This window comes from Caloenas nicobarica, chromosome 1, assembly GCF_036013445.1.
Source record: "Caloenas nicobarica isolate bCalNic1 chromosome 1, bCalNic1.hap1, whole genome shotgun sequence".
In the NCBI taxonomy this organism is placed as follows: Eukaryota; Metazoa; Chordata; class Aves; order Columbiformes; family Columbidae; genus Caloenas; species Caloenas nicobarica.
In genome coordinates this window covers 171,131,777-171,147,647 of record NC_088245.1, presented here as the reverse complement: position 1 = coordinate 171,147,647, position 15,871 = coordinate 171,131,777, and the positions used below count along the sequence as shown (strand labels likewise).

General features: G+C 39.2%; 1 protein-coding gene across 13 annotated transcripts in view; it reads left to right on the top strand.

Moving 5' to 3' along the window:
- Nucleotides 1-14,668, top strand: part of LMO7 (LIM domain 7) — a 133,859-nt gene extending 119,191 nt beyond the window's left edge. For 9 of the 13 annotated variants that reach the window (XM_065626728.1, XM_065626737.1, XM_065626733.1 and 6 more), the window contains 10 exons: nucleotides 618-988; nucleotides 2,751-2,816; nucleotides 3,175-3,237; nucleotides 5,229-5,281; nucleotides 6,899-7,118; nucleotides 8,022-8,294; nucleotides 9,654-9,762; nucleotides 11,481-11,583; nucleotides 12,102-12,148; nucleotides 13,937-14,016. In XM_065626728.1, coding sequence (XP_065482800.1) covers nucleotides 618-988; nucleotides 2,751-2,816; nucleotides 3,175-3,237; nucleotides 5,229-5,281; nucleotides 6,899-7,118; nucleotides 8,022-8,294; nucleotides 9,654-9,762; nucleotides 11,481-11,583; nucleotides 12,102-12,145 — 1,302 coding nt within the window. In that variant the 3' untranslated portion in view covers nucleotides 12,146-12,148; nucleotides 13,937-14,016. Of the gene's footprint in view, nucleotides 1-617; nucleotides 989-2,750; nucleotides 2,817-3,174; nucleotides 3,238-5,228; nucleotides 5,282-6,898; nucleotides 7,119-8,021; nucleotides 8,295-9,653; nucleotides 9,763-11,480; nucleotides 11,584-12,101; nucleotides 12,149-13,936 lie in introns of all 13 variants that reach the window. The other 4 variants (XM_065626732.1, XM_065626729.1, XM_065626741.1 and 1 more) reach the window with 2 other exon arrangements.
- Nucleotides 14,669-15,871: the final 1,203 nt, after the last annotated feature.

The following is a 15,871-nucleotide window of genomic DNA, read 5'->3' as shown; positions in this document are numbered from 1 at the left end:
GCAACTAAAATATCTTTTGATCACTGAAAGACCTTTTCTTATGTTTGAGAGAAGAGTCATGGAGTGATAGGTCTGAAGCTTGACTTTCAAATGGTAGGAGAGTGGAGGAGCATGGGGATTTCCTCCACATGAGGATTCATGTGAAATTCATTGGTCTGATATACACTTGTAGCGTATATCTTTGTGTATACAACCTTAGGTAGGTCTCGGGTTTCTAAGTCAAAACAGTAGGGAGACATGCTGGACATCATGGAAGAGTTTGTTTTCCCTGGATATTTAAGAGGGGACGGGATGGTTTGAAATGTAAGTGATACTTTAGAAAGCAGAACGTTTCGCATAGTTGTGGCCGCACTACCCCTGACGCTTGCTAAGGCTGCCGTGTGGAATGAAGCTCTTACATTAGGAGAATGTACTAGCAGGCACTCAAAACATGAAACCGAAGTATACATTGGGTCTTGCATTGAAAGTGTCTGGGATATTTTTTACACAGTCTTCCCTTATAGAATAAATCAACTTTTTTTTTTCCCCCCCCCGCCCCGAGTGAACAACCCGTTTGAAAAAACCAAACAACAGCTCCCTTGCCTAAAAACGTGGGGTTTGTTTTTTCGTTGCTACAGGAGCAGACTGTTCTAACCTTAAACACAGCGTCTGTCCCTACACGGGCTCCATCTGCGTCCAGCTGGAGGGCAAGCCCTGAAGCAAGGACTCCTGAGGAGCCAGAAGGAGGTGGTGGAAGCAACCTGGCGGACCGCTTGCTGGGCGAGGAAGAAGAAAGGAGGAGGCTTCAGGAGGAACGGAGGACCCAGGAAGAAGCAGCCCTGCGTTTTGAGCAAGAAAGGGAACTCCAAGAGCTGGAGCTTGAGAGACAACGCAAAGAGAGGGAGCAGCAACACGCTGAGGAGCAGAGGCGGCGGGCAGAGATGGAGGAGCAGAGGCGGCAGGCCGAAAGGCAGAGGGAGGTGTCGGTGGAGATGCCTCAGTACCAGAGGTGTGCGCTTGTGCTGGGATGTCCTCTCTCTTCCTTCTGTGTTAAAAATTCAAATAAGTTTCTAAAGGGAGCGTGTGTGTCCTGAGTAGATAAGGCTATTCATGTAAGATTCGTGCTGTAGATCGGTCAGGGCAAGATACGACAAGATAACCTTTCTTTCTAAAAGTAAAAGAATCAGGCATAAGGCGAAGTCTTTCCTCATGAATCAAGTGCTCTATTAAGCCACTTCAGCTCATTTTTTTAAATAGGAAGTATAAATACGGTAGTTACACCCAAATCAAAGATAACCTGAAGCACCAAGTGTGAAGATTTTGCAAGAACCCTGCAAAAGCTTGTAGATTGAGAGCCAGTGGCTCAACATTGAGTGCCTTCAGAAGAAATACCAAGTTAACTCTTTTTTTTTGTTGCAGTACTGGTTTAATTTGTTGATGGGAGTATCATGTTATATGAGTGAATAGATACTGACTTAGATATCATAACCTGATAGAAATACCCACTGTGGATATATTTATTCTAGAGCATGAAAAAGTTTCTTACTTTCCCTTCTTCAGCAGCCTTTTTTTTTTAAAAAAAAAAAAGCCAAACACAAAAACAAACACTAGAACAAAACCAACCAACCAATCAAAAAAACCCACAAAAAAACACCCAACGACTATTAGTTTACAAGTGTATGTTCTTGCCCAGAAGTTTTCAGACTACTATTACAGGCATCATGGGAGACTGATCTGTCTGAAAGGGATTAAAACAGTAACTTTTCCTTATTTCTTGTGCATTTAGCTTACTGCCTTGTGTATGACTAGCTTTGCTGTTTCTCTTGAGGATTTTCCCCTGTTCTTACACAAGTAATAAGAGATGACTGAAGATAACGCATGGTATCAAGTTAAGTATTAGGAGAAGAAAATATGCATATAAAACTGGCTGTGTTTGCAAGGCAGATTGTGAGACCCGGAGTTACTTTAGCTCATTGCAAATGACTGCTGCGTGAGATCGCTGCTGAGCAAAGCAGAGGCACAGTCGTTCCAACGCCTAAACAGGTTCTTCTTGGCAGCTGAGCCAGGGTATCTCCACAGTTTTAGCTTGCCCCAATTACAAGATAATGGGACTTTGTGCAGTAACTTATTAAGCTTCTGCAATATCTGCATATCTAAATCCTTGGTATATGCTTTAGTCTCAGGGGATTTCATTGCTTCTGAGGTTGCTGCCAAAGGATGTGTTGGGCTAAACAAGGATGACTTTGCTTAGTAGTAAAGGAACAAGTTCAGTGAAACTGGGTTTTAAAATATCTAGTGCTAAACGTTTGCTTTATGATGGTGTCCACAGATATGACTTGAAATCTGAAATGTTTTATAAACATCTGTGAAAGCATGATACTTGCTACTAAGAGCACTGAGGTCCGGGACAGGCAGCTGGAAGAGCTTTGTCCGTGGAAGTTAGTGGGTGCTTCGCTATAGATTACAAATTACACATGGACAATTTCCTAGAATATACTTCTGACTTTTAGAGAACTGCTGTCTTTCGACAAAGCTTATCTCTTGGCTTTGAAACGGATGAGATAATCACCATCATATACTGATACTTGTGATTTTTGCAGTATCTTAAGTCTTGGGGTTTTTTTTCTCATGTGTTTTCACGTTTCTAAGTAGCACATATGAACTTTCTCATTTTTTCTCTATGTATACTTACTGTTTGCTCAATTTCTAGAAAATGTGTTTGGGTTTTTTTGTTTCATACATGTTTTCTTTTATCTGCATTTTGCTTCTAGACATTATGAGCGCTATGAAGTATCTAAAACAATAGAGAATCGAGCTGGCCATCCTCTCATTGACAGGTAATAAGAAATTGAATTGATAGGTAGGTTGAAACATGTTCAGCAATAACTATTAACCATTTTGACATGCTCAGGTGTGGATTCCTTGTCTCTTACAAGAATGTAATTTCAGGCAGTTTTTTTGACAACCTTTCTTTTTCTTCCTTTCTTTGTTAGCCGTGTTTCTGACTTATAAAATTAAACTTCCTCAGAACTTAAACTGTTTGATGGTGGGGTTTTTTGTTTTTGTTTTGTTGTGAGGATTTTTGGGGGGAGGGGCCCTTAGGGATCTGTTTTGGATATTTTTAGTAGGAAATATTTGTCTATGGATGTATTTTATTTTTCTGTATATGAACATAACGTATCTTTTTTTAAATAGGCATTATGAGCGTTATGAAGTTTCTAAAACCATTGAGGAACCTGGGCAGTCACTTGCTGACAGGTATGTGTGACACTGCATCTCAGCATAGACTGTAACATCATGGTTTCTGTGTCGGAAAGCTTCAGAACTTCCAATAAACTTTCACCACGGAACTTAGCGTATACTTTGTATTGCCGTTGTGTTTTGCAGCTTTTATGGCATGGTTTCATATTGAGAGAATGAGCAGCCAACCTTTTGGTAAATTAAATGCTGTGCTGTAAGCAACAGTTAGTCAGTCTCTAGGATTTTCCTGGGAGAAGCAGAAGTGTAAGGAAGTACATATGTGGGTGGTACTAGACTTATCTGTCTGGAAAACAGTTTCAGATAATATTGTGGTTGTGTCATAACGTGCTATACAAACTAAGGTGCAGTCATCCCAGTCAGGATTGTGAAACTTAAGAGAGTAAACAGGGAGGGAAGTGAGAGGCAGCAGCGGCATATTTGTCAGGAAGATAGCACATGAGCCACTTCTTAAGTTACGCTCTCTTGCCTTGGCTATTTTCTATTTTGTTTTGCTTGATGGTTTGTTTGGGGGTTTTACTGTTGATGTTTTGGGTTTGTTTTTTTCTTTTGTATAGTGTTTGTTTCTTTGTTTGGTTTTTCAGGGTTTTTTTGTTGTGTATGGTTGGTTGGTTTTGGTGTGTGTGGGTTTTTGGTTTTGTTTTTTGGTTTTTTTTTTAGTTTAATTTTATTTCAGTAGAATATATTGGCAACTGCAGATTTGGATTCTTTGAACAGACAGCTTTTTCTTTTCCCTTGTTAATAACTGGGCTGTGGTTTAAAAAAATGCCGAAGTAACTTAAGTCCAGAATGTTTGTATCAAGCCTTTGTCTTAGATGGCATTCCTCAGTAGCCCTGAAAGATCACCTTTGCTATGTATTTAATCAGTTCTTATAGATGGAGTGAGCAACCCTCTTTCTATACTAAGAGGAACCCCAAAACTTACAGGGTACAACTAAATGGATCTGTTCCTAATGGAAGATCTTAATCTAACTTCAGAAGGTGCTTGTGCTAAATAGTTACATCTTGGATATATGTGTAAAGGAGGACACTCAGGTGCTAAAAGCATCCCAGGCAAGGCTGACCTGCTCTTTGGGGCTCCTGTTTACCAGAAGCAACTGTGAAACTGTTGCATCTTCTCCAACAAATAATAAAATAGGTCTGCACCATTGGACAGACAATCAGAACTTGGGGGAGCTGGAAATGTGATGCAGTTTATGCATCATTTATGTACAGACAAAGGACAAGACTCCCTCCGAACACTGTTCTGCAGCCAGTGCTGTACAAGTAAACACATTGCTGTAGCAGCTTTGACTTGTACTCGGCAAAGGATTTCTGTTCTTTTCTGAAGTATTTTAAGCTAAGAAACTTGAGACTAGTAATACAGCACAGAGGTGCTGCTGAAGCTCCTGCTCTGTGCTGTCAGAAAACCAGCTTTTTGCTATTTGTTTTCCTATATATTGAATGACATTTCTTGGCTAAAACTCATTAGAAGATTATGCTGCTGGGTATAATCAGTGAATAATAAATTTCCTGACAACACTCTACATGCAGTGTGTGAGGAGGTGTTTTGCTTACAGTCTAGTAATGGTGCTGAAGTATGGTTTAAGTTTCTCGTGAACTTAAATCATTTCTAAATCTACTTTGAAAGTTATCACTTCTTTGACTGTCTGGCTATGGTCTTCACAAAGCTTCCACAGGGAAGAACCTTGTTTTTTCCATGTTTTTGTTGAAATGAATACAATGATTAGTTCCTTATACCTGAAGCTCTAGGAACGTTCAATACACAATTTTAGCTTTTAATTACCTATTGACTTCTAAATATTTACATATCTTTTTTTTCTTAATGTGCTGTTGATCTTCGGGCATTTTTACCTCTTAAGTACAGCATGAGTTGTTGATGGGAGAAATGGTGAAAAAAGGGGCTGTGTATCTGTGATCTGCAATGATAAGATTTTTGTGATGAGGTCTCCTAATTGAGATAGAGAAATTAATGGTTTTTATATCCTTAGGAATAAGTCCAAGTCAACTTCTGAACTGAATGAATTCAACACAATCAGAAATGGTAAGTTTCCATTATTTTTAAAATGGCTTTTTTTTAAAGAAAAAGGTGTGTCAGACATAGTCATCCTAAGAAAACTTGAGTTTGATAGCTGCATTGTAATTCAAATTCATACCATGCCACAGTTTAACGAAGTTTTAACAGCAAGAGGAAATTCATACAGAAACGTATAAGCCTAAGACAAATATGATTAACTGCTCTCTTAAGTGCTGTAGCAGCAATTACAGACGGATCTTAGATGCTTAAATTTTAGATGACTGATATTTATATGAGACTAAACCAATCTTGTAGGTATATCATCAAAGATATATGTGCTCTTGATATGTTGACTCTGTCAGTTCAAAAAGCTGCACATACCAAGATGTTAATGTATTTAATACAATTGTTTGCTCTTTTAAACTCCCATTAGTGGAGGAATAGCACAGCCAGAAGTCAACTCTTGATGCTGACGCAGTGGCTCGTCTCCTGGACTCTACTTTGTTGCTGCTTTTCTTGAATTGTCCTTCAGTTGCATTACTGCATTGTTAGAGGAATGTGTATAAAACAAATGAACGAGATTTTATAAATATGTTACAGTAGAAATGCCTAAAGGTTATCCCTGTGTCTGAAACATGGTTAAAAAAAGTGATCAGAAGTAATCACAGAGAAGTAAGTTGTGTGTTAGAGGAAATATTGCAGACTGGCAACACTGCTTTTGACACATTAAAGCTCATTGAAACTAATGAGCGAGTAAACTCCCACAATAGTTTATAATGGTTATCTATAGCAATAAAACAAAGAGCAAATCTGTAGTCAGAGAAGATTGAAATTTCAGTTGAATGACTTATTGCTGGGTAATTTTCATAATGAGTCTTACTGTAAAGAATACTTACTGGATCTAGGAAATAAAGAAAAAATAGTTGTCTTCTAACATGTCAACACGTACTGGAGAGAGATGGCATGTTTGTTTCCCCTTCCAAAATGCTGAAGGCCTCCTATACCATAAATCTCATTTCAACTGGCTAGTTAACACAACATCTAAATAACAGAGAAAGTCTCTAAGATTTCCCACTCTCTCTCTCTCTCCGCACATACACATACATATATGTTTATATAAAGCAAGATAAAACAATGTGTTTAAGTGCCTTGAATAAGGAAAGAATTCTTGAAAGCAGGGACAACTTACAGGAAAAATAATGTGAACTCTTGAATTGTGAGGTACCTTCTATCCTTTTATCTATATATTCAATACATGCTTCAGTTTGTATTGGAAGAAGAGTCCAAATTGTCTCTCTAAAAGAGATCATACACTTCTAAAAATACATATATGTGTGTATATATGTGTACACGCAAATGTACATGCATATACGCTTGGGAAGTGAAGGAAAGCGCCTACTTGTTTTTAAGTGAAACATCACATAAGAGGCCACATTAATGCAAAAACAAATTAAAAAACTGTAATAGTAATTAAGTATTGCCAAGTTTAACACTGGTCATCCTGCTGTAAAAAGGAAGTGGATAAACTTGTGAATGCAGTGATGAACAACTACTTTCGGAGTTACAGCCAGAGTGCTGGATGTGTGATAACTGCTTTTGTGCTGTAAGGTGTCTAGCTGAAGCTTGCACATGTTGTCCCAACAGGTACTCAGAGCAAGTATTCAGAGAGGTCCTGGAACACAAGTGACTCACAGAAGAAGCCTCAGAAGGAGCAAAATCTGTCTGCAGCAGAGCTGGAGAGACAGCAAATCCTTCAGGAAATGAGGAAGAAAACATCTCTCCACACGGACAGCAGCTGGATTAGGCAGCGCAGTTCCAGTATACATAAAGAGCCTGTTAGTCTGTACAGCAATAGTATGAGGAGGTAGGAATCTCATAAAAAATTAGCTTTCTCTCATCTAATATTTTTGTTTGGTTATTCTAAACTTCAGCTTGCAATACAGAGCACAGAAGCAAGTTGAGTCTGTGTAATGCTGTAGGGTAAACTGAACAGCAGCGCAGGTAGAAGAAAGCTGCAGTATTACAGCTGGGATTAAATGTTCTTTTTTGCAAATAAAGAATGTGGATGTGACCTGTAAATAACTCAACTGCTTATTTCTTGGTTTATCAGCAATGGAAATCAATAAGTGTGCCTTGTCATTGACAGACATGATTAAGAATTTCAGCATGTGACAATTTATTGTGGAAATGGATTATTATGGCTAAGGAGTATACCTTTTTTTTTTTTTTTTGACATAGAAATATGTCAGGAAGTTTAAAGTTTGTATCTTGCTTCAAGTAATGTATGAACGTTGGATTTGTCACTTAGGAAACAGCCAAGTTATCAGTCAGGAGAGTGTTTGGCTGTTGGGCCAACACCATGTACCTAGACGATGCTATCCAGCCTGGGTGGATTGCTGTTTTGATCTGGTATCCCTTGGAGAAAACAAAAACAAACCCGGTATCCCAGGTCCATTGATATGATTCACCCTGATAAGGCTGGAGTGTTTTGCCTTTATTCTGTGGTGGTTAAGTGCCACCTCTTTTTCACTTTGCCTGCTTTTTTTCCCATGAGACTAGGACTGAACACAAAGGATAGTTTGTGTCTCAAACACTTTAAATCAGTATGTGAAGAATATTGCTCAGGGTGATAAGACAAACATATTCATGCCCGAAAAATCTTGAAAACGCTAGGATAGTGGTTTCCTTTTTAAAAAAATAAGAATATAGTAGCTCTTCTGCTCCAGTTGTACTGCCATTTACATCTGTATGCGTACCTATATTGCAGAGGGGAGTCTTTGGACAATCTTGATTCTTCAAGAACCAGCTCGTGGAGGCACCATTCACGCCTGAGCCAGTCTGCCTCCTCTTCATCTCTGTCCTCTAGCCAAGACTCCAGTCGCCCGGTGTCCACTTCAAACAGAGCCTACATGTGCACTCCTTCCTCCAGCAAAGCATCTCCTGCGGCCACCTCTGCGAGAGCCCCCTCCACGTCCCAGGCAGCCCCCCGGGCTCAGTCTCCCCTCTCTGCTTCCCAACCAGGGTCCCAGACACGCAGCAGGTAAGCGGGTGCCCTTCTGGGAAGGTATAAATTTTGGGCCACACTAAAGATTGGATTTTGTATGTATGGTTGTCTATAGCAGTGTTCTTGCCCGTAATATTGATTAACAAGTCTGAAAAATAGCTGGACTTTTCTGGTTGGGCAGGACCGTGGAAATATGGGCTGGTGTGACCCTCCTGCTTCAGTCATTCAAAAAATGCCCCAGGTTTGTCACCACTGCTTGACATCAGTTAAAAAAACAAAGGAACTGAAATAATAAATCTCCAGTCTCCAAGCTGTATGCTGGTTACCAAAATGATTAGTAAAAGCCTACTCCAGATGGCATTTCTGACATTTATTTTCTTAGGTTTGTTTTAACAAAAGATTCCTGAAACCCATGCTTTATGGCCCTCGTCTTGGTCTCTCCTCCCCCTTTCCTGGCATGTGGTCAATGTCAGCTCAAGGAGCACTCAAGAATGCTCATAACCCATGACCCTGGAGAATTACAGAGTAGGATGTTGTTTTAATCTAGGAGGGAAAAACAAGAATTGCAACATACTTTGCAACAAAAATGAAATTCAGTTGTGGTAGGTTAGATAACTCTGCTGCTTTATGTACTTGAAACATTTTTAAAATATCTCGGGATAAGACTAGAGTATCATCCCCATGTGATTACATGTATTATATACAACAAGAGTGTGAACACTGCTTCACTAGCTTTTACACCCTGAGGCACTTTGTGATAAATTGACCTTTTTTTTTTTTTTTTCTTCTCCTCCCAAAGCTAGGCTCCTACATTCTTTATAATGTAAGAAAATTACCTTCTTAACCATATTTTCTTATCTTTTTCTCACTTCCATTTGCTAACATCTTGGTAGATCTATGGAAACTGACCTCCGTATGGCTTATGTTCAAAGAGTTAACATAATATTATATGTCCAGGACAAGCCTTCTGTTATCTAACAAGGTGCAGATGGTGGGACTTGGCAGGGGTGCTTGCTAAAACTTAGCCTTCAGCATAATTCCTCACAAATAAGGCAGGAGAACAAAACCGGTGTTCTTACTCTCCAAACTTAATGATATACTTTATATGTTTATTTGTAGAAGGTATTTTGTGCAATGAAATATCTCCCAAGAATGTGGCAGAATTAATTCATTTGTTCCTATGTAACTTTGATCTAAATGATAACACTTCAGCTTTCCATAGCTTTCCAATCTACTGTAAATAATATTAATTTTCAGTTTATTTTCCCTAAGCAGCCTAATGGTCCACTTTTTACCAGTGTATTTTTATCTTAAATCACAAATAGTCTTTGATAAGTTTTCTTTGTCTTTTAAACCTTTTCAAGCTGTTTTTAAGGATTTTCATTCTATATTTAGGTCAGTCAGTGGGAAGAAAATCTGTTCATACTGTAATAACGTTCTGGGCAAAGGAGCAGCCATGATCATTGAGTCTCTTGGTCTTTGTTATCATTTACATTGCTTTAAGGTGAGAGCTGGGAGTCACATCATGAAGGAACAGGAACTAATCAGGAGCACGCATGGCTACGCAGTGTTATGCTCACAGGGGCTCTACTAATCACCTGCTTTGCCTTCTACTCTTGACAGCGTGGTGCATGCAAATTTCCATGAGGCATTTAGCAACTCAACTCTGGAAGTGTTTCTTACTTGCCAGAGCTAACAAGTAGGATCTTGACAAGTAAGATGGGCACGTTGACTGTGAGATCAAAGCTCTTCCTTCTTCAAATAGGCAGCAAAAAATCAGAAGGTGCAGAGCCACTTCTCCCAGAGAGACCAGCTCCTTAAAGAAAAGTTATTTCATCCTGGACCCTTGCAAATGAATCATTTAAGATGACCCATCACTTTTAAGCTAAGCCTAGCAGACAGCGTTCACGTGGTGTTTTCCAGGCAAAGTCATGTTGGCAGCATTCAACCTGGCAGGATAAAACCCAGCACTAAACCAGAAGCTGCGTTTAGTGGTACTCGGCCCTGGTCAGAAGCTATAATAGGCGTATTAGCTCACGCTCAGCACTGAGACATAGTTACGTGATTTCCAGTGAGCTTGGGGCAAATGCAGAGCTGAAAGAACAAATTCCTGCCTGCAAAAGATGTAAAAGCCCTTCTAGTTCCCCTGACCAGATGTGGAATTAAGACTCCATTTTGGAGTTGCTGTTAGAGTCTACTTCTTTCATGGCTTTGAGAAAGTCTGGTTCAGAACACTTGTTTTCTGTGCCCGGTTAAAATGCATCACCTGAAGTATTGCAAGGGATTGACTCAAAGCTCTTCCTGGTCCTGCTTGCCCGAGCAGGAGGGACAGGAGTAATCCATGGGGCCTGGTCGTCATTCCCTTTCTGCAGAACATGTATTCTGTGTGAAGGAGTCCACCTGTAGCTCCTAACCTACATAAGAAAATACCAATTTTGTTTTTTCAAATTTCTGAAGATTAATGAACTGTTTTACAGACTGCCATCCCAAGAGAATCATTACTCATTTAAGCGGGCAAGCTATCTGCCCTTCTGTAGTCAGCTGCGTACTTTGCTTTGTAAATCCAATAAGGAGAGTGTTATGTTTTGGGTTACATTCCTTCTAGAGGTGGTTCATATTCACAGCAAAGACATGTTCAGCCGCCATAGTTAAATAGTTGAATGTTAGCATGAAAACTATCAAGCCCCTTATTCATGTGTTTATTCAAGAAAAGTGAAATTGACCCCTTCTCTCCAAATAAGAACTTGTTTCTGCAATGCAAACCAAATAAATTAGGGGTGCCTGAGTACTTGCTACTGTGAGTGCCAAAGAGCTGAGGACACCAGCAGCATGTAATGCCGCATGGAAATCTGCAAGTAGCACACCCAGGTGTTCTGTGCCAAAATTGCTGTTGCCTTCTAGAGAACAAATTTTTTTCGTGTTGAACCAGTTTTAGTTTTCAGAAAACTGAAGTTCAAATTAGATTTAATGAACTAATCACTAAAAGCCGTCTGCTCCATGTTCGCTTAGTTGGTGTATCTGCTGTTTGTTGTCCAGTCGTCGCCTTAAAAATCCTTCCTCGGGGTTGGTTGCATTTTGATCCACTAATTGTTATACATTTGCTTCTAGTGATTGTGGGTTTATGGTTCAAGGTTTGTTGAGCTTAATCCAAGCTGCTTTTGAACAGCATTTTTGTTCCTTAATATTTTGTAATGAGTTGCTAATTACTTGTCTACCATACAGTGTGTTGCCTGTGAATGCGACCTTGGGGGATCCCGCTCCGGAGCTGAAGTCAGGATCCGAAACAACAAACTCTTCTGCAACGACTGCTATATCAGATTTAAAAGTAAGGCAGTGCAGCTGCAGTGTGCATAACCGTAATTCTTTTTTGTGCTGTACAACCTCAAGTGTTTGCACAGCTGAGCCACTCAATAGCTTTCATGTTTAGCTTGAAGTTGGTGTATTAGTGAATAGGTTCAGCAAGGTTTGATTGCCAGTTTCTGTCTTTTGTAGGGTAGTCAGTCCTAACTTTTAACTTGCTGGTGGCTGGTCTTACCGCCTTGTTACTGAGCAGCTTCAAGCAGACAACGTGGTATAGTCATCCTGCTTTCCTCATAGATCTGAGAAAGTGATGTCAAGGAGTTGTCAGTTGATGAACAGGCCTGCCTTAATAACAGAGACGTCTTTTTGAAAAATTGTCTACCTTTTTAAAAAAGTAATCAGAATATGTATTATATTTAATTCAATCCTAATGCATACCTGGAAAGCTGTTAGTTTATCCTATGCAGGTGGCACAAATGCTGGTTGCTTTTTGCGATGCTATTATTATTTGAATTATAGGTCTGTGATTGGTTATTCATTTAGGTACAAGTTCAGGAGGAATTGATATACTTACAGATCTTAATTAAAAGGTGCAGTATCATTTTTTTCCTTTATTATGGTTTGCAGAATTCTGATTTACTGGAGCATGATGTTAAGACTGAATAATGGTGTTGAGTTGTCTTTTTTTTTTTTTTTCTGCTGTCATAGATGATGGTAGACAACCTCCTAATTTTGACAAGTCTCGGGAGTTTTATATGGCTGTATTTTTATGTGGCAAATATAGAATTTTCTAGAATGATAAAATTCAGCTAAGGGAAAGCATATCTGACTTACTTCCTGGGAAACATGTCCATGTTTCTTCATGAGCCCGACATATTTTTCTCATAGTGGACCAGAAGGCAGTGAAGGGAACAGGATACTCATCCTACAACACATCAGCAGGACTTGGGCCATCTGCTGGCTGAGGAGCCTAGCCCAGAAAAAAGAGAAGCTCTGCATCTGATGCTGTTGCTGGTTTTAGCTGGTTTTGGCTTCTAGGAAGAGGAAAAGCTGCCTGTACCACATGGAAATAATTGTGCGGTGCCTGAGCTAAAACCAGAAAACCTCATGCCTCTTCTTGATGTTAACAATGGAAGGAGGAATCACTCCCTTCCATCTGGATGTGACCCTCAGTCATATGTCCCTGAGTTAATGTCTGGAGAATTTATCTCCTGCTTGATGATGAGACTACACTAGAGTTACCTTGTTCTATTTGAAGCACCCAAATGTGTGGGAGATTCAGTCTGGAGCCCACTCATGTTATTTTTGCTTTGTCTTTTCTTTTAGTCGACAGAATTGCTGGATGAGTTGTATAAGTTTGGTACTGAAAAAAACCACTTTTTTGTTATTTCCTGGCAAGACAGCATTGAGGAATTTGGTGATGGAAGCAAGCAAAAATTTTATCATGGATAAGCTGCTATTTAGTTTCTCTTTGACATTACAGCCCATAAAGTCACAGCAGTGCATTTCAGAAGCAGAGCTGATCTGTGAGAAATGGTTCTATTTGCTTTGGACTGCATCTTCTTGGGCCAGTGGGCACCTCAAAATATAATTATATGAGATACGATTAAATCAGGAATTGTAAGAACTTGTAGTTACAGAATAAGCATTGAAATTTGTGATTAGTAATTGAAATTAGCTATTTGAATAATACAAAAACCAGTTATGTGATTACTGCAATGAAAATATACTGACGGCACAGCACTGGTCTGTAATGCAGATTACTTTGTTTGCAGCTGGCATTTGACATCAGCTTGACTAATTATTCGTTAGTTTGGAACGTGAACATATTGGCTAAAAGGTTTGCTGAACTGTAGGATGATTAATATTCACTGTGTAATATTATAGTGTGACATTTTTGCACATTTTAATGTTAATTTTGTGGTTTAAACTTATTACATTGTAGCAAAACACCAGTGTATTGTTAGATGCCCACAAATATATGCAGAGAGAGGATAAAAAAATTTCTTTTTTAATATTGCTACACTTATTTAGAAAATTTTAATTTGATTATTTAAGGGTAAATTTAGAAAAACTGTCACTGTCTCTATGCTAATACTAAAAATAATTCTTAAAAACTTGGTAAGGTGCATGTTCTGTGGAATATTACTTGTCCTGAAATACTTGCAGTGCTATAATTGAATTAAACTCAAATTTGTATTGTTCATTAAATTTGGATTGCTGGATTCAGAATGTTTATCTAAGTTTGTGTTACCATTTTCAGTAGGTATTGGAAATAGCATTATCTGACAACTTTTAACTTGCAAATTTTAATTTTTGTCGCTTAAGATTTTTCAGTTGCTAGACTTTAATTACAGTTTCTTCTGTCTCTCTAACAGCTGGACAACCAACCTCCATGTGAAGCAAATGAAGATATGAAACCACTGTTGCAGATAAAAGAAGAGGTGATTGCTGCTGATGTAGATCTATAAATATATATATTGTGTGTATGTGTGTTTTTTCTAAGAGTAACTCTTGCTTGTCTAGTCTTTATAGCAATGCATTGTATTCTTCATATAACTATTTTTATTTATAAGAAAGTAATTGCAGTAAGGAAATATCTGGGGAAAATGCTTTCACTTTTTCAGCTTCAAGTACTGAGAGCACAAGGGAGAATAAGTATATTTTCAGTAATAACTTCAAAATATTTTTGAGGCTTATAATCAACTAGTTGACTTTCCAATCGTATATGAAGAGGGTATTTTGTTTCTAAGCTCTTGAAATGAGCATTAGGGAAATAGTTAATATAAATATATATTTGCAATTGCTGTCTTGACATATACTGAAAGTGAATTCTCTAGATTAATATGAAGCTGCATTTAAATGCACACAAATGTGTTTGCTTTCCATATGCTGGTTTCTAAAATTATGTGCTTTTTTGAAACTTAAATACAAAGAATAATCTGTTTGCTCAGTGGTGTTGTCGTAGTATTCTGTGGAATCCATTTAAGGGGAAGAGTTCTCTTTTCCCATTTGAAAATGTAACTATCACTTTTTCCTCCACAAACTGAGTGGAGAATGGTTGTTGAATTACAGTATATTTGTAAATAAAATTTCTGATGTTGCATTTATTCAAAGTTGTTTTTTTCTTTCTATCCAGCTAAATGTGTCTGAGATAATTTGCTGAAATATGAAATTGTTTGAATTGGATGAGGGAATAGAGTGCACTGTCAGCAAGTTTGCTGATGACACCAAGCTGGGAGGAGTGCCTGACAGGCCAGAAGGCTGTGCTGCCATCCAGCGAGATCTGGACAGGCTAGAGAGTTGGGCGGGGAAAAAAATAATGAAATATAGCAAGGGCAAGTGTAGAGTTTTGCATCTGGGCAGGAACAACCCCAGGTTCCAGTATAGGTTGGGGAATGACCTGTTGGAAACCAGTGTAGGGGAAAGGGACCTGGGGGTCCTGGTGGACAGCAGGATGACCATGAGCCAGCACTGTGCCCTTGTGGCCAAGAAGGCCAATGGCATCCTGGGGTGTATTAGAAGGGGGTGGTTAGTAGTTCGAGAGAGGTTCTCCTTCCCCTCTACTCTGCCCTGGTGAGACCTCATCTGGAATATTGTGTCCAGTTCTGGGCCCCTCAGTTCAAGAAGGACAGGGAACTGCTGGAGAGAGTCCAGCGCAGGGCCACAAAGATGATTAAGGGAGTGGAGCATCTCCCTTATGAGGAAAGGCTGAGGGAGCTGGGTCTCTTTAGCTTGGAGGAGACTGAGGAATGACCTCATTAATGTTTATAAATGTGTAAAGAGTGTCACGACGATGAAGCCAGGCTCTTCTCAGTGACAACCAATTATAGGACAAGGGGCAATGGATACAAACTGGAACACAGGAGGTTGCACTTAAATATGAGAAGAAACTTCTTCTCAGTGAGGGTGACGGAACACTGGAACAGGCTGCCCAGGGAGGTTGTGGAGTCTCCTTCTCTGGAGACATTCAAAACCCGCCTGGACGCCTTCCTGTGTAACCTCATCTGGGTGTTCCTGCTCCAGCAGGAGGATTGGACTAGATGATCTTTCAAGGTCCCTTCCAATCCCTAACATTCTGTGATTCTGTGATCTTGGGAAAATATTTTTTTATGAAAGGATTAAAATCTCCACCTAAATATGTGTAAGAACAATAGTTCTTGCTTTTCTGTTTTCCCTCACAGTAGACTTCATATTTTCTATGTAGTTCTCCCATCAAGCTCTTCGTGCTCCTTCTCTTCAGCACATAATACAAGTGACGAGACTGATTCTTTGTCCTGTGTGCTTATCCCTGAAGCACAGCAATTAGAAGA